The 25,654-nt window shown below is 31.0% G+C and overlaps 2 protein-coding genes and 1 pseudogene across 2 annotated transcripts; 1 reads left to right on the top strand and 2 right to left on the bottom strand.

Annotated features, from left to right (window-relative positions):
• Positions 1-4,950: 4,950 nt before the first annotated feature.
• On the bottom strand, positions 4,951-9,294 carry LOC100812321 (transcription factor bHLH30). The gene is made up of 3 exons (XM_003520001.5): positions 8,957-9,294; positions 8,006-8,672; positions 4,951-5,467 (listed from the first exon to the last, which is right to left on the bottom strand). Exons 2-3 carry the CDS (start codon positions 8,630-8,632, stop codon positions 4,976-4,978), a joined length of 1,119 nt encoding a protein of 372 aa, XP_003520049.1. The 5' UTR covers positions 8,633-8,672; positions 8,957-9,294; the 3' UTR covers positions 4,951-4,975.
• A 6,337-nt stretch (positions 9,295-15,631) lies between these two features.
• Positions 15,632-21,028, top strand: LOC100803768 (probable lipid-A-disaccharide synthase, mitochondrial). The gene is made up of 8 exons (XM_003518639.5): positions 15,632-16,269; positions 17,681-17,780; positions 18,421-18,526; positions 18,616-18,839; positions 19,166-19,244; positions 19,553-19,791; positions 20,194-20,420; positions 20,542-21,028. Exons 1-8 carry the CDS (start codon positions 15,995-15,997, stop codon positions 20,735-20,737), a joined length of 1,446 nt encoding a protein of 481 aa, XP_003518687.1. The 5' UTR covers positions 15,632-15,994; the 3' UTR covers positions 20,738-21,028.
• Positions 21,029-22,360: 1,332 nt separating this feature from the next.
• LOC102661774 (putative receptor-like protein kinase At3g47110) lies at positions 22,361-24,095 on the bottom strand (annotated as a pseudogene).
• Positions 24,096-25,654: the final 1,559 nt, after the last annotated feature.

Below are 25,654 nucleotides of genomic sequence, written 5' to 3'. Positions count from 1 at the left end.
CGCCATCATCATTATTGCATTCTATAAAACCAAGTGACGGGGGAATCAATACACTTGCTCAGGCTTTGGAGGCTTCACCGGTACCATAAAATGCTGGAGGATCCCAAAATCACTAATAGAACTTAGAACAAGAGGTGTCACCTTTGCGAAGAATTCTAGACAAGGATGCATTGGAAACGTCCAAACTGATTGCCTGATATATGCTATGAAAATGCAAACTATTCATGCACCGCCAAATGATCCAGAAAGTGTGAACCACTACAGAAAACATCATTCCATAGCTTGGCTACCCAAGCCTTATCCAGAGACAAATGAATTGACATAGTAACCATCATTGCATTTTCTGATTCAGTTTCTTCTTTGACAACTCACGTAATATTCTGTAGAAATTCAAAAGATATGCAATTTGGTAGCATACTTTCATTCTTGTTATAAAAATGAAATGACAATAAGCATGTCATCCTCAATCCATTTCAAAGGGAAAAGACGATGGTCCTTGTTTTTAGAATTAGAGGACAGAGCCAATGACAATTTTCTCTGATTGATAACCCTCTTGAATAATTTTTTCCTTAGGTTTCTGTAGTATATTTTAACCATTTGATCTCTTGTTAAATTATTTAGCAGAATGTGCATATTTTAGTTGGTATAACATAATTTACCTGAGGAATTCCAAAGGTACTTTCAGTTTTTCCAAGTGGCTTTTGTTTGTTTGAAAAATATGATCCACTAGTTGATTGTCCGTCCACCAACTCCTATATGAAGTGATGAATTAAATGTTAAAGAGTCTTTAAGTCTTTCACTTCTTCCAATGTTTAGAATAGCTTATTGTATACTCACCTGTGAATGTGTTCACGTTACGTTGACAAATATCCAAGGGACTTGGGATGGCCTTTTATTCTACTCTAAATTTGTTGAAATTGCGTATCTTGTACCTTTGAACTAGGAACATTCCCAATAAATTCCTTCTCTCATTTTTCATGAATCTGAACAATGCCTATATATATATATATATATATATATATATATATATAAAAGAGTAGCTCAACAAGTTATTTTTTAATAAATATAATGAAATTATAAATAACAAGGGTTGTTTTTCAATTAATTAACTTAGTCGTAGCAATGGAGACATGATGTGATGAAGCAATGGATATATACATAGCTGTCAAAGTTTAGTGAAGTAATTGATGAGTTATTTGATTTGATGCCATTATCATTGTTGTTGTATTTAGCTAGGTTGGTTCTGACCTGTGATGAAAGCAACTCTCCGGTACCGCTTATTGTAGAAGCTCGAATTGATGATATGATTGGATTAATTAAGCCATATAATTCCCACCATGGAAAGTTTTCGAAATCTGTAACAAAACAGTATAAGTTAAGGACTTCATTTTACAAAGAAATGCAGTGACAAAAAAGGAATGTAACCTCAACTTTCTATGGAGGATCATTATATTATTGTCACAATTAAAATTAAAAAATAATTTACAAAGTTTCTTAATAGGAAAAGTATTTTATCATTCATGATTTTTTTTAATCGTAACTCTATGACAATATTTATTGTAATTAATTAGATTACTAAAGCTTAAAAATTTAAAGATCTTGCATGATGCAACATATTTTCAAAAAATTGTATGTGATTTTATGCTTGACGAAAATAAAATAAATTTAATGTGTTTGCTTGGAAAATCCTAGTGAGTATTTTTATCCAAGTGTTTGGTTTAAAATTTAATTACAATGAAATAGTTATATATATATATATATATATATATATATATATATATATATATATATATATATATATATTTGATTTTAATTAAATAAGTTATAAATATTTTCTTTTGGTGAAACGAGGAAATGCAAATTGTTTGTCAAATGAGGGAAGAGATTTGCCTCAAACAATGATAATAGCATATGCATGACCATATGTGTGATAAGGGGACTTATTTCAAATGCAATTATATTCTATGAATAATTAACAGGTTATTCCAACAATTCGGATTTAACAACTATATTTTAACACACTTAGCGAAATCAGCATGCACAATTTGTATTTGAAAACTCCATACCATATGATAATCATGCAATCCATGTACAGTATTTACCTTTGAATTCATTACAAACAATATCACAGAACTCCTGATCATGAATATCAACTGTTGAAGTCAAATAGAGTTTTGGACAATTGTGGACAAAGGGGTGCTTTACAGTCAGTAATTCAATCCTTTGACCAAGATTTAAAAGGCAAGTAAACAGTAAGAGTTTCAGTTTTGGAAGCTCAATTTTGACCTTTCCTATCTCATCACCTTTTCCTTGTTCATATTCTATAAGCTCTTCTAATTCAGCGGCTCCTTTTATGATCAAAACCTCCAGGTTGGGAAGATCATTAGATGCAGATACAGAGAAGAAACATTTCAACTTATGGTGTTCTTCAACAATCAATGCTTCTAGTTTAAGAATTTTAGTTCACATAATAGAAATATTTTAAGAATTTTAATTACCAATATATACTCTAAAGTCCACTACTCAGTATTTTAGTTCAATAAGTTTCACAATTTTGGACATAACGGAAAAATCAATTAATTGTTTTAGGTTCTTTATATTGAAACGTTCAAATTTCGAAAGGCTCTCTAACTTCACATTTCCAATGTTACGAAGCTTGCCCAATGGTTTGGAAATCCATCCAATAAACCAACCCTTTCCTCTAGCCCTCTTACTTGAAAAAGCTTATATTTGAAACCCTTATATGATGTTGTGATAATTTTAACAACCCTTGCTCATTTACACTACTTACCGACACCCAAGTCATCTTCTTTATGTTGGTAAACTTGAAGAAATAAAAAAAAACTTACATCTACATGATTAAGATTTTCCATAAAGCGAAAAGTCTTATGGTGGGCATCCACATGAGTAAGACTGTCCTTGAAGCCAAGAGCCTTTTGGTTAGAAACTATATGAGAAGACCATCCATGAAGCCAGGAACCTCATGGTCAGCATCACCATGAGTAAGACCATTTGTGAAGCCAAGAGCCTCATGGTTGCATCACCATGAGTAAGACTATCCATGAAGCCAAAATCCTCATGGCCAGCATCACCATGAGTAAGACTGTTTGTGAAGCCAAGAGCCTCATGGTCAGCATCAACATGAGTAAGATCATCCATGAAGCCAAGAGCCTCATGATCGACATTAGTACGTATTATAAGACCAACCATGACGCCAAGAGCCTTAGGGTGAACATTTATATGCTATCATCGTCCATATTTTTAACATCTAAATTTTTTCATATTACATCAAGTTCAATTTGGCAATAGACCTACAACAAAAGACATCTTATCCAAATTCAATTATTTTGTCATGTTATACTTAACGCTTAAAGGATCTTTACGCTATCAAATATAGTTCTTACGTATTTATGACTAGTCAAAAGAACAACCTTGTATGTTACTTATAACTTAGTCGATTATTGTATAGTTCTTTAACGATTACAACTTGCCTGTGATATAGATAAGATAGATATGATAGATCCTTGCGAGACAATCAGATCGTTCAATTAGGGAAGACCCCATATAAACCCCAATGGCTTACTTAGAAAGACCTTATATACTTTACACTTGAATGCTCTTGGACTAGGTCTCCTTATTCTAAGGCATGATCTAGCTATAAAAATAATAATCTTATTCTACTAAATGCTATTAAATAAAATACATTATTAAGAGTTTTTTTTTTTTTCAAAAGCACATCAAGAGCAAGAGACATCATATTAGAAAAAACTAAAATATCAATTACATTTTGAGAGAAAAAAAGTTATTCACTATAAAACAATTTTATATTATCATTTAATCACAACTCATTATATATAGTAAGTTTCTTAACTTTGATAATAATTATCTTAAAAATTATATAAGAGTAATTTATAATTAAATAACACTAAAATTATTTTATATGTTCAATGGATAATTATTAAACTCTTACATTTTCTAATTTTTATATCAAAATTTTAAACGTGAAATAAAATATGATAATATATATATATATATATATATATATATATATATATATATATATATGTGAAATAATAGTAATTAAATCCTCTTCCAGTATCCTTCGATCTCTTTGTATAAAAAGTATTAAATGTTTTATATTTTTTATTTACTGCTATTTTCTTAGTAAGAAAGTAGAAAGATATCAAAAGAATTTGTAAAAAGAGACAACATTACTTACTTATTAGAAAGTGCGAAGAATTGAAGTAGGTGATGCTGGTCTGTTACCAGTGGTCATGATGTGGGGACGCAGCACATGACGATAACTGAATCGTCACCATCCCATTCGTAGTGATGATCATGATTATATGCCATGCACTGATGAATGCACACACACACTTCTACTCTCTCAAATCTGAATACATCAGAGAGAGTGAAGAGAACAAAACAAACAAACAAAAATAATTACACAAACAAGAAGAAAACTTCAAAACAAAACAAGACATATCCCCTTGCAGTTGTTGCAGCATATATATATGCTTGAATTTAATGCAGATGGCATTTTCTCAACTCACAGAGAACAATCAATGCCTCATTTCCATGTTGGGATTTAATATAAGGTTTCTCTTTTCACGAAAAAGATCCTTCTGATCCTTTCCCTAACCAACTCTATTTCTCTCTCTCTTCGGATTCAGCACAAGCAAACAAGTACATGTACAAAAACCACATTATACCATTACCTCATTGCCTCATGATGAACAAAATACATTATAGTAATAGTAGTAAATAATGACAATTTTCTTTTTTTAACACACCAAAAACCAAACCCAAACCTATTTTTTTAAAATAAAAAAAAACTAATGTAAAGCAAATTAAAGATAATTAAGACAGACAATCATGATAATATATATATATATATATATATATATATATATATATATATATATATATATATATATGCGCGCGCTTTAATTAGAGAAAATATACTGTTATTAATTCATAAAGAGCTTTGTTCAAGGATATTGATTTTATTATTAGTAGTAGTCGTCCTTTGGCGCTTAACATTCCCAGAAGCTGATTCATCCCCACCACCACTCTTCTCCATCACTGCCTTAAGTGCTTCTTGTATTGAGCTAATACAATATTGTTGTTGCATGCTTTGTTCTCCATTGTTGGTGTTCGAATTTTCTTCTTCATCACCGGTTATGACTAACACGTTCTTCACACGTCCACCGAGTGAAGTGATTTCGGCCCTAAGGGTTCTTAGTCTCAATGCTTTTAGCGTCTTGATTAGGTCAGGTAAGAGATCTGACCTATCTTCGCAGCACAGTGAGGCTTTGATCACGAACTTTCCGTCTTCGTCGATTGCGTCCACCGTTAACTCGTCTGATTCGGTGGGCACTGTACTCATTTCTACTATGAGTGAGGTTTGGCGCTTCAGCTCCTTCACTTGCTGAATCACTTCTGCTAATAATGAAGCTTTATCTGTCTATAAAAACAAGTTCAAAGTTGTCAAATTAAGTACATTAAATTTTTAAGAAAAGTAACAATAAATATATCTTAAATTTATAATTTTTTTAAAATTATTATTATTATTATTAATATTTTTCTTTCTTCTAATAATTTGTTGATATATAACATTTTTCTTTTAACAAAATATATTTTTTAGTGTAAAAATAATTAATATAAGATACATTTTAGATTGAGTTATATAAAAAAGAATAAATATATTTTATTTTAAATTTGAATCTTATAGATAGGAATAAGAAGGAAGAGAGTATAAAAAATCAAATTAATCATACAAGCAACGACATACTTATATTTCCTGGCTAAATTATGAAATATCGAATTCGACTCTAGCTAACACACTAATGCATTAAGTCTAGTTCTTTATTTGACTACGTATGATTTCATGAGTTCCAAATTAATTGTTGTAAAAATTATAGTACTATTAAGAAGTGTCCTGTTTATATACAAGGAAAAAAAAGCTTCAGACACACTCATTAACATATTTTAATCAAATACATTCTTAACATATGATACGTAATTAAAATTCTTACTAGCTGTATTTTAAGAGTACTGAGTAATTAATGTATCTAAAAAAACAAGAGTACCGAGTAATGAATGAATGAAATATATAAAAGATTAAAACATATGTATAATATCTTAAGAAATACTAAAAATGTATTTTCTAATATTTTCTTTCAATATATTTTTTATTATTGGTTAAAATTTATTTAAAACTATAAAATTATAAATAAAATTTATTAAATAAAAAATTAAATCTATATAATTTTATAATTTTCATCAATTTTAACTAGCTGTAGTGTTAGAAAGATTGGATGCTATATAGCATTTCTCTAATTTCTTAGATATTAGTATATTATTTTTTAATTAAAATTGACATTTCTTCTCAATAATCCATATAATAAAAATTTACATTAAAAATCAAAACACAATCAAGGTCGAACTATTAAAATTACCTAAGGAATTACTTATATTTCATTTTGATAAATGATTTTTTTAAAATCATAGTTAAAATGTATAGAAAAAATATGATTATGATAAAGTACATTGGTAACATTTTTTATATATTTTTTAATTATATAATCAATATTTTAAAGACACTTATTAATTATTACTTATTAGCATTACCATTATCTCATGATTAATAACAAAGGTTGGAAATTGTGCATTGTGTGAAAAGAGATTGACGGGGTTGTGGGGAAGTTTGAGGTATATATAGGGCAGGGCTATAGCTTGATAATTATGGAATAATGTAAGTAGTGGGGGGTATTTTGAACGGTGGAAGTGGCATGCAGCATGTGTAGATAGATAGAGAGATGAAATGAGATGAGATAGGTATATAGAATAGTGCGTGGGTGCATGTGTGTGACTGACTGAAAAGGGTGCTAGTTTGTCTCTCGGGCTTTATTTTCTTTCTTTTTCATTATCGAGTTGAGTTTGACTGATCAATATTATCCGGCAAGAAATTTCCACGTTTAGCTTTTCAACTGCTCCTTGGTTCCTCTTTATCGCATCGACAAGCGACGTTAACGCTAATACTACCTTTCTTTCATCTTTAATCACTTTTTCTACTAATTAATAACCTCCTGGGAACTACCACACATATATACATAGACAGTCAAACAAAACAGAAAAAGTATACATATAAAACTACACAATTGCAATGCTTAAATTAGGAAATGCTAGCAATTAACACATTTTTTTCTAACATGTCTTTTGTTATTGATTAAAACTAAAATTTATTAAAAAAAAAATTGGTATAAATCATGTTTGCCTTGTTTTTAATAAATCATGTTTCATAATTTCGCCTTTTTTCAATATTATATAGTATTAGAGTATCTTGGAACATTTTGCTATATATCTTCTCCTTTAAACAACAAAAACTGTCAAAGCCAGCAGAAAGGAATTGCATGCACCCATTTTCTAAACAAGATTTTGCTTAGTTTACGTTATACCAGACCAAAGTAATTAATGTGTGGAATCTTGGCAACACTTACAAGCATTCTCTTAATTCAAAAATCCCAACCAAGAAAACACAAAATAAAAGTGTGTACCCCGTTGAGCAATGAGTATGCTCCTATTATACCAATGTACAGTACACTCACACGACACATGTGGTGTGTGCAAGCTAGGCGTGATCTTATACGAGGTTTTGTCAATTTTTATTGTCTTTTTTTCTCGGTTAGACATGCATGACATGCTTAATTAATCACAAAATCATAATAATATTTGAAATCTCGGGTTTGGATAGAAATAAGTGCATGTTTATACAGAAACAAACTAAGCATGCACTAATTAACAGTCTTATGGATACAATCCAGAAGGATCTTACACTTAATCAATCTATATTTTCATGTATAATAGTAGGTTTATTGATTTTTTTAATAATTATCTTAAAAACTATGTTAAAAGTAATTTCTGATATTGACTGAGAGTATATCTTTTTTTACATGAAAAGTGTATATAAAATAATTAAAACTCATTATTAATATAAACTTACTTTGGTAGTGTTAGGAAGCAAACTGCGAAGCTTGGCAAGATGGTTGTTGATTCTCTCTCTGCGTCTTCTTTCAGCTTCACTGTGACTCTTGGAAGCAGCAAGAGCCTTAGCCTCCATGATTTCTTGAGCAGTCATCCTTCCCAGCTCGGCTTGGAGTCCAAAGGGTGCTGCTGAACCGGGTTGAACCATGGGTCCAAGGGTGTCAGATATGATCCTCAAATGGTGGTGATCATGATGAGAAGAGGGACCCTCGTATGCAAAATGAAGAGAAGGGACAACCCTTCTGCTGCTGAAGAAGCTTGCATAGGGTGAAGGTGTTGTTGTGGGAGGAGGGACAAGAAATGATGATGCTTGCTCATGATGATGAACCGGGTTTGTGTTGTTGTAGTGAACCGGGTTGGGATTGAAGGAGGGAACTGGAGGAATGGACCATGGTTGTTGTTGTAAGATTGAAGAGACTACTTCAGGTGGGAACATTAGCCCTTTTGAACCACCACCACCACCAAAGATGTCACTGTTTTGTTGCATCTGTTGTTGAAGAAGAAGGTGTTCTTGGTAGCTTTGAATGTTGTTGTTGATGATTGGTGGAGAGGAACACTGGCCTTGATCTTCTAATTCCTTTTTCATCTCCCTCTATATTCTGTGTGATGTTTTGTGAGAACTGTGGCTGTGTAAAATTAATAAAAATTCCAAAGCTTTATATGTGATGGAGTGAAAAGAGAAGGAAATTTTTTTGAGGGTTCAAATGTCAGAAAGGTGAGGGTATTTTCTGTTTTGTCTGATATTGACTCTATAAGGAAAAAGGAGCTAGAGTTGAGAAAGGGAAAAGGGTATCGAGAAGAATACTTCATATGTTCAATTTGTGTACATTTGCACAAGGAATAAAAATGAAACCTGCATTGAAAAGGAGAAAAAAGAGGAAACTGATTAAAATATAAAAAAGACACAAACCTTATTGATTCCTTTTGATCCAAGGGATGAGTACTGATGATTGTGGTCTCTTCTAGTTCAGTCTTGTAATTCTATTTCATGTGTTGAAGGATCAATTAGTTACTTTCTCTTGTGGGGGTGGGGTGGTGAAAGAAAAAGGCCAAAGGGTATTTTGTTTTGAACTTTAATTCTCTTTCTCTCTCTCAAATCTCTTTCACTTGGTAGGTGTTTATATTTCTGCCACGAGTGTGTGGCAATGACCCCTTGCATTCAATAGAGCCTTCCTTTTCCTTTATGCTTTGTTGGTGTCTTTTTGGACTTATTTTTGGTGTTTGTTTGCTCTCTCTTCTTCTCTCTCTCTCTCTGCACTCTTGCAGCCTTCACCCTCTAAAATATATAGAGCCTGTTTGAGTACTGGTAGTCCCCTTTCCTTTCTTCTTACGGCATTAACTTTATCTATATCATTCCATGTAGCTTTCAGGGGTGTCTGTGGAGTGGCATCTTTTTAAACACAACATAAAATATTAGCAGTATAATGCTATAATGCTTTATGAGAGGTATCTTATAGAGTTAAAAAATTAGAAGAAAAAAAAAATTATTGAAAAAATTATAAGAAAATATAAAAAATAATAGAAATTATAATTTTATATATTTCAATAAAAAAAATTTATCTTTTTAGTTATTTAACTAATGTCTTAAGCATAATTGTTAACATATGTTATGTTTTGTAATCATATATACTAAAATCCATAGTATTTTTTAACTATTGTATTAGTATTTTTGTCAAAATAATGATAAATTGTTATCAAAAACATTGAATGCTGATAAAGTAAATATTTCTTTACCCGATTTATTTCATATCATGAGTGAAATAAAATTCTGATCATGAACCACTTACTCATGCGGACCGTTGGTAGTAAAATCTATATTATAATCTCACAAAGTAACACTAATTTTTGGTTGCTTCTGATTGGTTCAAATATACTAGCTGTGAGGGAAAGAGAGAGAGATGTGGATGGGAAACACAAACATGAACAGAGTGAGCACAACACAGATTGTCGACCGACCAAGGACCAAAAAGGCTGAATAGTTATCATCATGATAAAAAAGCTTAGCTTAACCTTTTCTTTCTTTTTCCATTTTTTTAAAAATTTCCAGTTACTAGTTCAGTTTTATATATAGTTAATGTTTTAGTTTTTGCATGTATTTTTTATGTTAGTTTCATTAAGAGAAATGTTAATTAATATCCTTAGGATATTAGTTAAAAAAACTGAAAAAAATTAAAATATGTAAATCTATGTTGTGCATAATTTTTTATTATATTATTTTATTTTCACGATAATGATTTTCTTTTTTAATTTCTTAATCGGAATACTAGTTAAAAGAAACTTTCACTAATTCATTTTCCTTCTTTTGGGGGTCATTTTTAGGCTTTGCACTTTCCCTATTGGCGTTTCCTTTTAGTATTTCATTCTTCGGTCAAGCCCCCACGTTCTTCCATACTCTTTGCTAGTAGTATGTGACTATGTCCACGCCACACTTTCTGCTTCCCCAAGACCATGTAATCATTGTGTCTTGGAACACACACTCCACCCTCTTCTTCCCTCTCTTCTCTCTCCTTCCTTCTCCTAAACAAAGTGTCTTGGTTTCAGTTGAAACTATAGGTGTGTAGTTGTATACTACTACTATATGTTTATGCATATTTATATTCTTGGTTCTCATTACCCTATCCTTTTGAGGGGTATATAGGAAACTTTTGCATATACACGATCTATATTTTTCTAGTAGTGGAGTGCAGGTGGTCCACGAGTAAAGGACAACACAGGAACAACAAATAAAGTAGTAGTATATAGCTAATGCTTGAAATATTTGGTTTTTTACCTTTTGATGTGGAAATTTGCAATATGAGAGACAAAGAGAGTAGTGGATCAGCATTACCGCCTTCATTTTACGTTGGCATGGAGTAACCTGTGTCATAGTTGTTAAACTTTAGAATAAACTTATATATTCTTACAAGTTTACGAGTCTACTTGATTTATGCGAGTTAAAATAAAAATAAATTTATTTTTTAACAAACTCGAAATAAACTGAATAATTTTATAATAGACTCATATAAATTTGTAATAGTCTACAAATTCCCTCACATCTGTCTTCAACAATATTAATAACTCAAACTAAAGATTAATCTAAATTGAGTTTAGCATCGGTGTTTTGGCTTACCATTATATAATTATAGCAAGTCATCATTTTGCACATAAAGTAAGATGAAATTATTCGTATTAGTTTGACTCACGTTCTTGACCCTTCAATTTTCTCAATTTGATAATCATCAACTTGCAAACCATTTACCGAAATGTATCTTCTATAGTAATTTTTTCATTCCCAATAAAACGAACAAAGAAATCGTTATTTTAAATATATCGAAAATGGACACATACTTTTCTACATTTGTAGTTATGTGCAAAAACCAAAAAGTAAATGTCGGATATATCAAATCTTGTCTCGAAAAAAAAAAGATATATATCAAATCTGATGCAAAATGCATATTCTCTTAGAATAAACATTAAATACATGGCTTTAATTTCTTGGCAACTTCCTGTCTCCGTATTTTAATTTATCCGTGTTTACCGCAATGACGTTGATGACTCAGAGTTGTGAGCTATATAGTAAGGACAACAAATTAATATGGATTTATTATAATTATATAATGACAATTTTATTTTATTTATTAGAAAGAGCCAAAAGATAATCTTAAATTCTGATGAAAAGAATATTTAAAAGAAAATGTCACTTTGGGATGGTTGGTAAGATATTGTCCACTAAAATGTTAGAATTTGAAAAGGCCGCACAACACAATGAAATAATAGATGCTTCCAATTACTTTTGACAAGTTTGACAAGTGGCACAGTTTTTGAAGCTCCTCTCTATCTACTATCTAGCAGAACTTTTTTTCTGGTTATTATTGAAAATTAATCGAAAAATTATCTGAAAATAAAAAAAATTAATTAAAAGTTTAAAGTTAATAATTAAAAGTTGAAAAACTAATTTATTGAATCATAAGTGATTGAATTGAAAAGTATAAAATAACTAAAAAATCAATAAAATTATTTATTTAATAATGTAAGAAAAAAATTTAATAAATATATTAAGAATAAAAAAAATAAAAAATAATATTTAAAAAATACTAATTTAAGTAATATTTCAAAAATACTAAAATTATTAAAAATTATTTATTAAACAATCAAATAAATTTTTTAACTAATAAAAAATTAAAAATTAATTATAAAATGTGTTAATATAATCTTTTGTTTATGTCTCTGGAGCTTCACACCTCCTCATCTCCTCATACTCAATTACTCACTCAGTACTCACTGTTGCCTTATGTTTTACCAGTAGCTGTTGTTTGCTGCTCCCTGGTTGGTCCAAAAGAGGTTCACATAGTATGGTTTTGGTTTCCTATCTTTTTACATGGTAAAAAAAGGAAAGCAGAGTAATTTATTAGCCCTGGCTTAGAAGGCAAGTCTTATAGCTCTTCACCTGCAAAGTCTGCAAGCTAATTACACAGTTCCCATAAGTCATCAAAAGTAAAAGTAAAACGTAAATCATTAAAGCCTAGACACGTACGTTTCCCTATTCAACATTATAGAGATGGAAAAGAGAATTTATTTCATTGGATAAATATTTATTTTCCGTCTTCAATGTACAACAAATTTATTTCTAAAAATAAATATTCAAATTTTTATTCTCAAAACTAAAAAAAATATGACAAATTCATTCGTCCGTTAGCTTACATAACACATTTTAAGATGAATTTGTGAACATTTTACACATTGAGGGACGAAAATAATTATTTATCCAAAATATAATTTAATCTTCATTTTTTCTCTTTTTTAATCATTACAAACATAACATTATAATAAACACTTAAAAAATAGAAAAACAAACATGAGTTATAACAAACATAATAATAAATATAATATTGATTAATAAGTATAATTCATTCGTCAGTTAACTTTTAATGAAAGAGCTTGCATGACACATTTCAAGATAAATTTGTGAGCATTCTACACATTTAGGAACAAAAATGATTATTTATCCAAAATATAATTTAATCTTCATTTTTTCTCTTTTTTAATCGTTATAAGCATAACATTATAATAAACACTTAAAAAATAAAAAAATAAACATGAGTTAGAACAAACATAATAATAAACATAATATTGATTAATAAGTATAATTTATTTGTGACTTTTGAAATTTCTATTATGACAATATTTGATAGTGACAAAATGAGTCTTATTTTTTTGTAAGAATTAACTTAATGGTTATGCATATTTGTTTGAGTCTCATATTTTGGATAAAATATTGTTACATTAAAATTTTTGGAGTAATAAATAAATTATACTCATTAATCAATATTATGATTATTATTATGTTTTGTTCTAACTTATGTTTATTTTCTAATTTTTTAAGTGCATATTATAATGTTATGCTTGCAACAATTTAAAAAAAAAAAGAAAATGAACATTAAATTATATTTTGGATAAATAGTCATCTTTGTTCCTGAATATGTAGAGTGCTGACAAATTTTTCCTTGAATATGCCACATAAACTCTTTCATCAACGGTAATAGATAGAAATTAATGGATAAATAGATTTGTTACACTTTTTTTTTTTACTTTTGAAAACTAAAATTTTAATTTTCATCTTTTAAGAATAAATTTATTAGCGCTCTACACATTCAGAGATAAAAATAATTATTTATCCTATCTCATCTTACTCTTATTTTGAAGAATAGGCAAGGGTATATTCTAATTGATCAATCTAGTTTATGTGTATTTGGGTTACATATGACAAACAACATAAAGGAGCTTATTTTTATGTTAACAGCTTTGTACAACCACTTGAAAGTACTTTTTTATGTTTCTTTTTAATTGTCGTTTTTCTTTAAAAGTATTTTTATTTATTTGTATTTATAAAATTTAAGATAATACTAATTATTTTTATCAATTATCTTTTTACTTCTCACTTAATTTTTAATTAATTTACACATTTATATAACTAATATACATTTATTGTAGAGTAGAAATAAAAATAGTACAATAAAATTAGGAAACTTCAACATTATTTTATGAAAAATAATAAAATTATTATATTTCTTGATTTGCATCTTTCGTTGTTGTTTATCTCTGTTTTTAGAGTTAAGCAACCATGCTTAACTTGTTTTAGCATTGGAGCAATTGAATTAATGTTACTTATTTTAGTAGAGTTGTTTATTTAAGCAATGCAACTTAACAATTTCTTAACAATAAAAATTTATTTGTTCATTAAATAATTCTAATTAGATCCATTTATGTAACTCATCATGTTGAAAAAAGAATAGTAAATATTTTAAGTGTATTGTGAAATGTCTAGTACCCACCAAAAACTCACTTTAAGCAATTCAACTTTATCTGCATTCAAAAGATTTTTTCTAATAGAGTTTCGATCAAAAGGTTTTTCTAATAGAGTTTTGATTTGAAAATGGCTAAAAAAGTAGGCTACTAATATTAGGACTAATGTGGCTGAAATTAAAAAAAAAATTAGTATACAATTTTTTATTATAAATTAATTGAAGTGAAAGATTTTTTTATAAAAATACTCGTAAAATTTTTGTGTGTCAAATGTCAAAGGTTAAAATGACAATATATATATATAGAGAGAATCATATGAGAATAAAAATAATTAATTTTAATCGTTAGATTAAAATAAAAGATAAAAATTAAAATATTTTAAATTAAATTTAAATTTTTTATTTAAACATAAAATATTTAAAAGATTTGCTAAAGAGGAAATCAATATATTTTAAAGATTTAATGTCATTTATCGACTTTTTAAATTTATGTCAAGGTAATCATTATAACCATCATCACCATGATCATCGTTATGTTCACCGTCGTCACCATTAACATAATCTCCGCCCTTACCAGTGATGGTAGTGGTGACAACGATGAAAATCATGTTGGTGGCGATAACAATGATCATGAAGGCAATTACAATGGTGATGGTGGTGGAAGTAACGATGACAACCATCATGACGATGGTGACAATTAAAGGTGTTTGTGATGGTAGTCATGGTAGTTGTGGCGGAAACAATCATGACAATGACAGTGATAGGATTGAGATATTTTATGATGACATAAATTAAATATTTAAAATATTTGATTTCTTGTTTGATAAATCTTGTAGAAATTTCATCGTAAAATAATATATAATATTATAAAATTTGAAAAAGCACATAGTGAAATTCGTAGCCAACCTCACCCCTTCACTTCCATGCACCTCCAAATTAAAAAATAAGTAATTACTTCTTTGAAGTGGTAATAAAAAAAACTAAAATTATAAATAATTTTATTAATTCAGTTTTTTTTATAAAAGTTACGATTTCAAAAAGTGGTAAAATAAAAAAAATTACACTAAAATCGTAAATAATTTTATAACTTCCGTTACAAAAATAAAAAATAAAAATTAAAACGGATGTTACGACTTCAATCTTAAAAAACTTAAAATCTTGGTATCACTTATCATAAATAATTCAAAAACAATCCATTTAAAAAAAAATGAAAAAAAATACCCATTTGGGTAAAAAAAAAAAAAAAAAGCCTTCGGAAGCAACATCTACATTCACTAGTGACTTAGACAAGAAACGCTAAGAAAAAAAAAATGAGCAAATCTATTTTGTAACACTCCCAAAAATAAGTTATTTTCCCCTAAACACAAAAACACAAGCCTCATCCGCCCCCTTCTTTCTCTTCGTCCAGAACCCGTCTCCCCTTCCAGGAGAAGGTCAGCCCCCAACCTCCCTCCGTCTAACAACTTCACGGCGGCCCAACCCTCCTCCGCCGAACCCCTCCACGGCGGCCCAACCTCAGTATAACCCCTTTTCTCCTATTGTATTTTAAATATCAGAATTACTTTAAGCCTTTGGGTCCTGGAAACTGCGGCGCCATCATCAAACGAACGACACAGCGTTTGCCTTGTTCGTTGGCGCAGCAGGGCAAGCTTACCCTGCGCATTGTTATGCTCTCAAAGTGGATCCCTCCAATTTCGTTGGGAGCAAAATCTTTACTGAGAAGGAAATGCAACCTAAACCCAAACCCGAACATCCCGAGAGTGCAATGGTTCTCAGTTTCATCGTCGAAAGCAGCTCCGATGATAGAGATGGCTGCAAGAGATGGGGAACTGAGGGTCTTCCTTGTTGCCGGTGAGGTTTCTGGAGATTCCATCGCTTCTCGCCTCATGGCTTCGCTTAAGATTCTCTCTCCTTTACCTATTCGCTTCGCTGGTGTTGGAGGGTAAGTTAACTTTCTTTTTTTTCAAGTTTTCTTAAAAAGAAAAAAAAAAAGAATTAAATATATTTTTTATTTCTGGAATTTAACATTTTTTTATTTGTTTATCTGTATTTTTTTAGTCATGATAATTAGCTTTAGATAATATTGTTTAAAATTATGTTTTTTTTTATATTTTAAAGACAAAAAATAAAATAAATATATTTTACAAAGGTTAAAATTAAAAATAAATTTGTAAGAACAAAAACAACTTTAAATTGTTTTAGGCTGAGTGAAGAGAAAAGGAGAGAGAAAAATGTAGAGAAAAGGAGAGAGAAAAATGTAGAGAAAGGGATATGATATTATTGAATCTGAAAGTTAGTTATAGAGTTAGTTACAAGAAAGTATTTATTCAAACTAAGTACAAAACAGAATTAACAAATAGGAGGGAAAATCTGTTAATAGACTAACAGCCTGATATGAGTGAGGGGCTGTTAGCAAAAACTAACGGCCCTTGCAAACTGTTTTCACAAGTTATTCTAACATATGCTCTAATAAATTGCATTCTAGGAAACAAAAATATATTTAAGAAAAAAAAAAAGACACACACAAACAAGCTAAAATACACTTATAGTCTCATCTTATCCTGTTTGTTTCAGTTTCGTATCTTAAGTTTATGTTTTAAAGGTTTCTACTTTGATTTTGTTATACCAAGTTAGTCCTTTGGTCAGTTTATAACACTAACTAAGTTGGTCAACTTAGAGATGTTAGGTCATATGAATAGGTGGCAAAAAAGGCTACATGGCCCAATGTGGGCAGACCCGAAGCGGGTTACAGGCTATAATGTGCCAGATTCAATTCGGGCCTAAATAATGAAACCTAAGCCCTGATTTTGTGAGCTTTTAATGGATTTTTACGGGCTTAACCTGCATTGGGCCATGACGAGTTGGGCTAAAAAGCCTACATTTAATTTGGGCTAAAAAATTGAAGCCCAAGCTCTATGTTTCATTGGGCGGATTCGGGCCGGCCTGGTTAGCCTGACCCATTTTACCTCCTCTTATTGAGTACTTGTCATTTCAGTCAAAATTAATACTAATAGTGCAAAATAACTAATCGAATGACTATTTTAGTCTAATAGAGACATTGTAGTGAAGTAATGAACTAATATATTGTGATATAGTTGATAAATGATTTTGTCCCTTAAGCTTATGGTCAAAAGATTGATCACTAGAATTGTGTGTATAGATAACACCCGAGAGAGGTCAACTTTCTTAATTGGATCTCAGTAATTCGAAGAATTAGTCATTAACATTCAACCAGGAATATCCTGGCTTCACAAAAGAAAAAGATGAGATATCAAAATTGTTTTTTTGCCAAAAATATATCTCTAAGGAAAGTTTAATTCCTAGATATAAGTTTGATACTTTATCTATTTCAGGGTTAAGATGACAAGTGAAGGATTGCAGTCTTTGTTTCCCATTGAGGATATTTCTGTAATGGGACTTTGGGAGCTATTGCCACATTTGTATAGAATCAGAGTGAGTGCTTGGATTTGTGTTATGTAATCATGTTCCGCTTCGTGTATAATAATTAATTTGATTTCTAAACCGAGAACAGTAGCTATGATTTTTCAAGTTGTTTTCCACTGAATGTGCCTTCAGAATTTATTCGATATGTTAAAACTGAAATCTTGAATATAGAATATGGTACTACTGTTACCTGAAAAGAATGGTTACATGCACGGATAGAAAATAGGACACTGCACAGCTATAATGCATTAATACTAGTGTAACATAAAATAATTTAAAATCAACATCATAAGAGAGAATAGGGTTATTTAAACCAAATACAATACATTGTGGATATAGTGAAAAATTACTGTGATATTTCCATTTATATAGCTATACAAGTTTAGAAATCAAGAGAAAAAGTGTTAAATGCAGATAGGAGCATTCAAAGTGTCTGTGAAATGTGTTTCTAAAAAGATATATTTTCGACATGGATACTACTACACTACATATAGCTATAATGGAAAATGTCTTTTGTTCCTTGATTCATTGCTAATTTTATTTCTGAAGGGATATCTGTTGATTTTTACCATATTTTGAATTACATTTGAAGCTTATGTACCTGAAATTTTATCAGTTACACATGTGAATTCCATGTTTTAATTTTCAGGTGAAACTGAATGAAACTGTCAAAGCTGCTGCTCTATTTGAACCTCATGTTGTATTAACTATTGATTCTAAGGGCTTTTCATTTCGGTTCTTGAAACAGCTTAGAGGTACTACTACTAATCTCCTTGCTGGAATAAATTCTGCCTGTGTGGTTTGAGAGTTATGCTGTATGCAAATGGGGGAATGCCTTTTGCAGCTAGATATAGACAAAAGAAGTTGCATTCGCCAGCACACTTTCACTATGTAGCTCCATCATTCTGGGCATGGAAAGGAGGTGAAACAAGACTCAGAGGACTAGCGGAATTTGTGGATCATTTATTGTGCATACTTCCAAATGAGGACAAAATCTGTAGATTAAATGGATTGTGTGCAACATTTGTTGGGCATCCAGTCCTGGAAGATGTTCTGGAATTGAATTTGGTATGAGCTTGGAATATCTGATAACGTTCTTGTTAGCATTATTGTAAACCTTGTACGTGCTTATTAGTCATTTTATGGATTGTTTTCTTTTATTCTTTTATCTTATACAATAGTAAGCCAATTTTTGTTGTCCTCTTGGAGTTTTAGTCCTTCCATATTTAAACATGATCCTTTCCAATCATTAAAAAACTTATAAAAGTAGTTCTCAGTCTCTCTTTTATATCTTTATCTGTAACAAAAACTTTTCCTTCTTTGTTGTTATTATATTTTACTTGGTCCAAATTTCATGATCTCCTTTTCCTAAATTTGGCAAGCTATATTTTCAGAGAAACAATTCCTCGATTCATGAATGGAAGGCTGAAGGAAATGGTGAAGACTTCCGAATTAAGCATGCAGTGCCAGCAGGTACACTTCTAATCAATGAAGTTCCTGAACTTCACATACCTATCTGTACGAAAAGTTTACTAATTTATTGTTTCTGGCACTGAATGTATGAGCTCATGCTTACCATTTCCTCAGTTTAATGATTTTGCTCTTTCTTTCGGTCTGGATATTTGGTTTAGCATAATGTCCCAAAATCTAGACTTTGAAGCAGAAGTTAGAGTTTAAAAATAAAAACTGACATGAAAACTGTTTTTTTACATAGTTTGTACTATTTTGTTAACATTGAAGTTATAATTTTCTTTTTGTCACTTTAATTTTAACTTTAAAAGGAGCCACTATCATTAGCTTGCTTCCTGGAAGCAGAATGCAAGAAGTCAGTCGGATGCTTCCGATCTTTTCAAACACAGTGGAACTGATGAAAGACATGGTTCCACAGTTGATGACAATCATTCATGTTGCACCTAATGAGCATGTGGAAAATTTCATAGCTGATGCTGTTCACAGATGGCCTGTGCCAGTTGTATTGATACCAGGTGGAACAACACAACTGAGATATGATGCTTTTAGTGTAAGCCCCTTTCTTCCTCAAGTCTTCCATTTACAAAATAAATACTGTTTTACTCATTTTTGCCAAAACATGTAGCAGTAGTAGAAAATTGGTTAAATACTTCTGATATAGACATCCTGTTATGACAATTGTTCTTATTATGGTCCATTGTAGAATGTTTGTTTATAGACTCTTGGTTACTCAATATATAGTGTGACCAGTTATTATAGAATTATACTTGAATCTAAACTTGCAATGACATTATAACTGTTGGTTTTCCAAAATGGTTTTGCCAGTGGTTCTGTCTGTCCAAATATTTTACTAGATTGTGAGTTTGGCCATTTCCTTCTGCTTCCTAGTCCCCTATATACTGCATGAAGGCTACACTTTGTGCCTTGTTAATTTAAATTAACTGCTTTGTAGGCAAGTAGAGCTGCGTTATGCACATCTGGGACAGTTGCTGTGGAGCTGCAGCTTGCACGATTACCCTGTGTTGTGGCATATCGTGCCCATATTTTGACAGAATGGTATATTTGGTACAAAGCGAAGATACAGTATATATCACTTACCAATATTCTTTTGGACAAAGCCATTATTCCTGAAGCACTCTTTCAATCTTGCAAACCACTTAACTTAGCCTTGTTGCTCAAGTAAGGCTGAAATTCAAATTATTTCGTCTGTATTACTAATTTGAGAAAGCTGAGAATTTATCAGTTATAGCCAGTATTTTTGTTGGAATGTTTGACACCTGTTTTTGGCTCTATACTACAGAGATTTATTACATGATGATGGTTGTCGAGAAGAACAAATAATTGCAGCCCAAAAGATTCTCAAGCTTCTATGGCCTTCAGAGAGAATAAAGCTCAACCTTCTACAACAAAATTTGAAAACTTGTGCTGATTACACTCCAAGTGCAGTTGCAGCATTGACTATATTAAACCATGGGAAGCCAATGACTAGTATCTAAGGACATATCTTTCTGCAAGGGCTCTGGGATTGGATTTTTTCACTGCAAAGTTTGAAGGTTTGAAGCTGGAGGATATTTTCATTTCATATGTAACTGAGAAAAAAATAGCTTTCAAAAGTGTAGAATCAAGTTATTGATAAACATGGAGATGGAAAAGCATTGCTCCATGTTTTGTTTCAGCTAACTCAAAAATTCCCGACCTTGCATTTTTTCTTCTATTGCAGCTTGTTTGTCTGCATTGATTTACTGGTGTATAATATTCTTTATGAATGATGATGATTATGATCATGATCTGCAGCAGCATGGTTTGATGGCCTCTGATGAAAATACCACCATTTGCTATTCTTGTTTTGGTTTGTTTGCGTCCAGTTCTTGCAATGGCAATAGCAGCAACTCAAGCAAGTCAACTATTCAGGAAATGCAACTAATAGACAAGTACATAATTTTTATTAATGTGAACAATAGTGTTTGTGAATTTGAATCAGCACAGAGGTAATAGCCAAATACAAGATAGAAAAGGAAAAACAATTAGGAAGGAAAATAGAAGAAAGATACTCAAGGAAGAAAGACACTTTTCACATTCTGAATACCCTCCTTCATCAATTATCATTCAACGCTTACTTGATACATAGTCAATAGCTCACTGCACGAATTCTCTCATTTCTTGATTTCAATTCTATCATCTATCCTAAATGTTATAATTCCTTTTTTCATGTCAGCAGTGCTGAAGTGTTCACTTTTATTCCTTGTGTCCATCTCAGCCGCTGACTTGAATTCTTCACGTGTTTCAACACCTGAAATTCAGGAAGAAATGTTATATTTGTAGTTTAGAAATATGTGTGTATGTATATGTCAAGATGAAGGAAATTATAACTGTTTGGGCAAGTAATAGCTGAAGCAGGGTGACATCAGCAATTACCCATGTAGAAATCTCAGTCTTATTTTGTTATTAATTAAATTTTAAAAGAAAAGGTTCATCAATATGTGCAATTAAGCATCCAGAATTTTGGAAAACAAAAAATGGCAGAGAATGAAATTGTGACTACATAAGCAATTAATCAGGTACACGAATAGAAGCCAGCAGCATATGCAATTAAGCATCTAAATATCTCAGTTATATTATATTGTTAAGTTTGAAAAGGAAAACTAATGTGTGAAACAATTCAAAAAATACAATAAAAAAAAACAAAAGAGTATAAAAAGAAGGTTAAACGATTATTTTGATCTTTTATCTTATTTATTTTATTTAAAAGGTTCAAAATGATCCTTAATCTTTTAAAAAGTTTACTTTGGTATATTATCTAATTAAAAAGTTTAAAATAGTCCTTTAATTATTTAAATATATTTAATTTTTATCTTTCAAAAACATTAAAATAGATGACGATTTAAATATATTTAAATAGTTGAAGGATTATTTTGAACTTTTTAAATAAGATAAATGACCAAAATAATTTGTTTTAAAAAATGATCATTTTGAATAAAATAAATAAGATAAAAAACTAAAGTAAAATTTTTAAAAGATAAATAATTATTTTGAAAAAAAAAAAGATAAAAGATTAAAATAATAATTTAACTTAAACAGAATTGCTATTAAAATTTGGCGGAAGAAGCCGCATGACATATCTACATTTGATCTATAATAATATGCAAAGAATTAAGGCATTTTCCATGTGTCTTACCAACAATAAAGGTTTTTCTAGTTTTACTTAACTCTCTAGTGACGTCCACCATATTCATTCTTTCCTTTGGTGATTCTACTGAACAAGATATTCCAATGTTAAAGAGTGAAACTAAGCACTTTTCAACATTTGGAGTAAGATTCTGACCGTTTTCTTCTTCAAATTTTGCTTCTCCATGATTTGGTACAAGTGATGGGTCCAAAATCTGTAAAATATTATCAGGAAATGAATTTTCCACAAAGTTATGCAAATTTTGACCATCTTCAAAGATTTCATCCGTGAGTTTTCTTCCAGTAAGCATTTCCAACACAAGAATCCCAAAGCTATACATGTCGCCATTTATAGACACATCAGAACCCATTTCATACTCTAAAATATATAGTAAAATTGTCAATAATTTGTAATTATAAATATCAAGTTTTCATCAAATGAGAGGGGAATTCAAAGAAACATTGATTTGAGAGTTTAGAACATACCTGGAGGAGAATAGCCAACTGTTCCCAACTGTTCCCTTTATTCCAATTGTACTTGTTTGCTTTGAAGGAGTACCATTAATAGTTGAGAGAAGTCTTGCTATGCCAAAATCATTCACATGAGCAACCATGTCATCGTCAAGAAGGACATTGCTCGGCTTTAGATCACAATGAATGATTGGTTGCTCACATTCATGATGAAGATAATGTAAAGCAGAAGCAACATCAATGATGATATTTAATCTTTGATCAAGATTCAATGTTCTTGGATGTTCTGTAGTTAGTGTCCAAGGATGCAACCATTGTTCTAAGCTTCCATTTTTCATGTACTAAAAAATTAGAGCTTTAAATTCTTGACCGTTGTAATCTGTACTGGAACATGTTAAAATTTGAACCAAATTTCGAAAGACACCTTCGGTTGGCACCTCACCATCCAACATGTTAAAAGACACATTAAGATATTCTAAGGAAGAAATGTTCTGCAAAACATTAGGAATTGATCCAAACAGGTGGTTTTGGGACAGGTCTAAACGTTGAAGACCTTGGAGTGATGCCAAAGAGGATGGAATGATTCCTTGCAAATAGAGGTAACATTAAACATTCTCCTATAGTTCCAGGAATGTCACCAGACTGATGATTCTCAGAAACATCTAGTAAATCAATATGCTTTAGCTTACCCACTTCTTTTGGAATACTACCACTCAATGAGTTTTGTGACACTGCCAACGCATCAGTCAGAGATGAAAGATTAAATATCTCTAAGGGTATGGCTCCTCTAAGGTTGTTATGTGAAAGGTTTAAGTATTGCAACTTTTGGCAGGTTCCTATACTTGGAAGAATATTTCCTTCTAACATATTTTCTCCCAAACCCAGATAAAACAATCGACTGAAGTGTCCTATGGAGGTTGGTATAACTCCTGAAAGCTTGTTTCCACTCAATTCTAATGCTTGCATCTTCTGAAGTTTCCCAAAAGCACTAGGAATAATCCCTTCAAAATGGTTATAGAGTATGCTCAAGACAAATAAGTTAACTAGATTTCCTATTTCGGAAGGAATTTTTCCGAACATCTGATTATTCCCAAGATATAGTTGACTAAGTTGGGTTGATAAATTGCCCAAAGAATTTGGCAAATGACCTCCAAAATTGTTGACAGCTATAGAATATTTCCTTCTAACATATTTTACTGCTCTCTTTAGCTCATCAAAGTATTTCAAAGTTTTTTATTGATACATTTTGCACACAAGGTTTTCACTGAAAAATAAGTTCTATACGTCATTAGACGATAGTCCACCTATACTTAAGAAAACTTATCTCAGTCATTAGACGAAAGTTTTTAATAAACTTGCTTATTAAATAAACATCTTCCATTCAAAAAGATTTTATATTTTGACTAACACACTATTCAATCCCCTTTCTAGTTTGATTCATTGTATTTCACCTATCACTTTGCAGGCCTTGTTGTTGCCTAGCAGGACCTGCCCTCCATGGCTTTCCTCATATGAGCTGAACCAATCCATGTTAGGACACATTGAAATGTGCATCCTGAATCAAGAACCCATTCTGGTTTGATTGACACCTCTGAAACACGCATAACCTCATCACTTTCATACCCTTCTGAGACAACAGCAGCATCACCATTGTGACTCCTCTGATCTCCATGTCTCTTTTTCTTTTTATATTCATGGCACTCCTTCTTGAGATGTTCCTCACTCCCACAGCTGAAGCATTTCCTCTTCTTGCCCTCCTTTGACTTGGATCTTCATCCCTTCTTGTTCTTAAAATCTTTATTTTATGACCTGCTCTGGTGTATAAACCTTCAACATCTTGATCACCTCTTCCCTGAAACTTCCTCTTTAATTCCTTTGAGAATAAAGTAGTCTAAACTTTCTCCAATGACAGTGAGTCCCTGCCATATGAGTGTGTCCGAGAGGCTATCAAATTCACTTGGCAATGACTTGAGTAACAACAATGCATGATCTTCATCACCAAGCTTGATTTCAATTTTTTTCCAGATTAAGAAGATCTTATTGAAATCATTCAAGTGATCTTCCAATGCCTTTCCTGATGGCATTTTCAAGGTATACAACTTTTGCTTCAAGAACAACCTGTTGACCAAAGATTTGGTCATATACAGGTTTTCCAACTTTAACCAAATAGTAGCAGCAGTCTTTTCCTTTGAGATTTCTCTCATAACCTTATCACCCATAGATAGGATCAGTGCACTATGCGCTTTGTTGAGCAAATCCTTCTTCTCCTTCTCTGACAGATTTGTGGGAATTTCTTCTCCCCTTCAAGAGCCTACCCCAGTCCTTGTTGAACCAGCAAGGCCTTCATTCTCCATAAACTGAATCATTCTTGCCTATGAACTTCTTAATGTCAAACTTTGTAGAACCCATTCTTTGATTCACAAAGAACACCCCAAGGATGAAAACCAACCTAGGCTCATGATACCAATTTGTTATGATAAACACATACTGCGAGTTTTCTATAATCAAACCTGAGTGCATAGAACTTAGAGTGTTTAGGAAGCAATAGAGAATAAAGAAGAAAGAATGAGAATCATTAGCATTTAATTATTAGCCTAAGGAAGAAGTACAAGCTTTATAAGAGCTTTACATTCAAATACTAACTGCTAACTAACTTTTGGATATTCTGTCATAAAGAATATAACAAAATTAACCACCTAACAACTAACTCCATAATCCATAGCAAGCTCAAGCCACACTTAACGGGTTTTCTTTAGAAGAAAAATAACATAGGTTTT

This window comes from Glycine max, chromosome 2 (genome assembly GCF_000004515.6).
Source record: "Glycine max cultivar Williams 82 chromosome 2, Glycine_max_v4.0, whole genome shotgun sequence".
NCBI classification, from domain to species: domain Eukaryota; kingdom Viridiplantae; phylum Streptophyta; class Magnoliopsida; order Fabales; family Fabaceae; genus Glycine; species Glycine max.
This window is presented reverse-complemented; position numbering and strand designations above follow the sequence as displayed.

Coding starts and splice junctions, on each gene's coding strand:
- LOC100812321 (XM_003520001.5), bottom strand. CDS start 8,632: ATGAAAAAGGAATTAGAAGATCAAGGCCAGTGTTCCTCTCCACCAATC. Junction 5,468..8,005: donor TGCTTCCTAACACTACCAAA/GTAAGTTTATAT, acceptor TTGTTTTTATAG/ACAGATAAAGCTTCATTATT.
- LOC100803768 (XM_003518639.5), top strand. CDS start 15,995: ATGCTCTCAAAGTGGATCCCTCCAATTTCGTTGGGAGCAAAATCTTTA. Junction 17,781..18,420: donor CACATTTGTATAGAATCAGA/GTGAGTGCTTGG, acceptor TTTAATTTTCAG/GTGAAACTGAATGAAACTGT. Junction 18,840..19,165: donor ATGTTCTGGAATTGAATTTG/GTATGAGCTTGG, acceptor CTATATTTTCAG/AGAAACAATTCCTCGATTCA.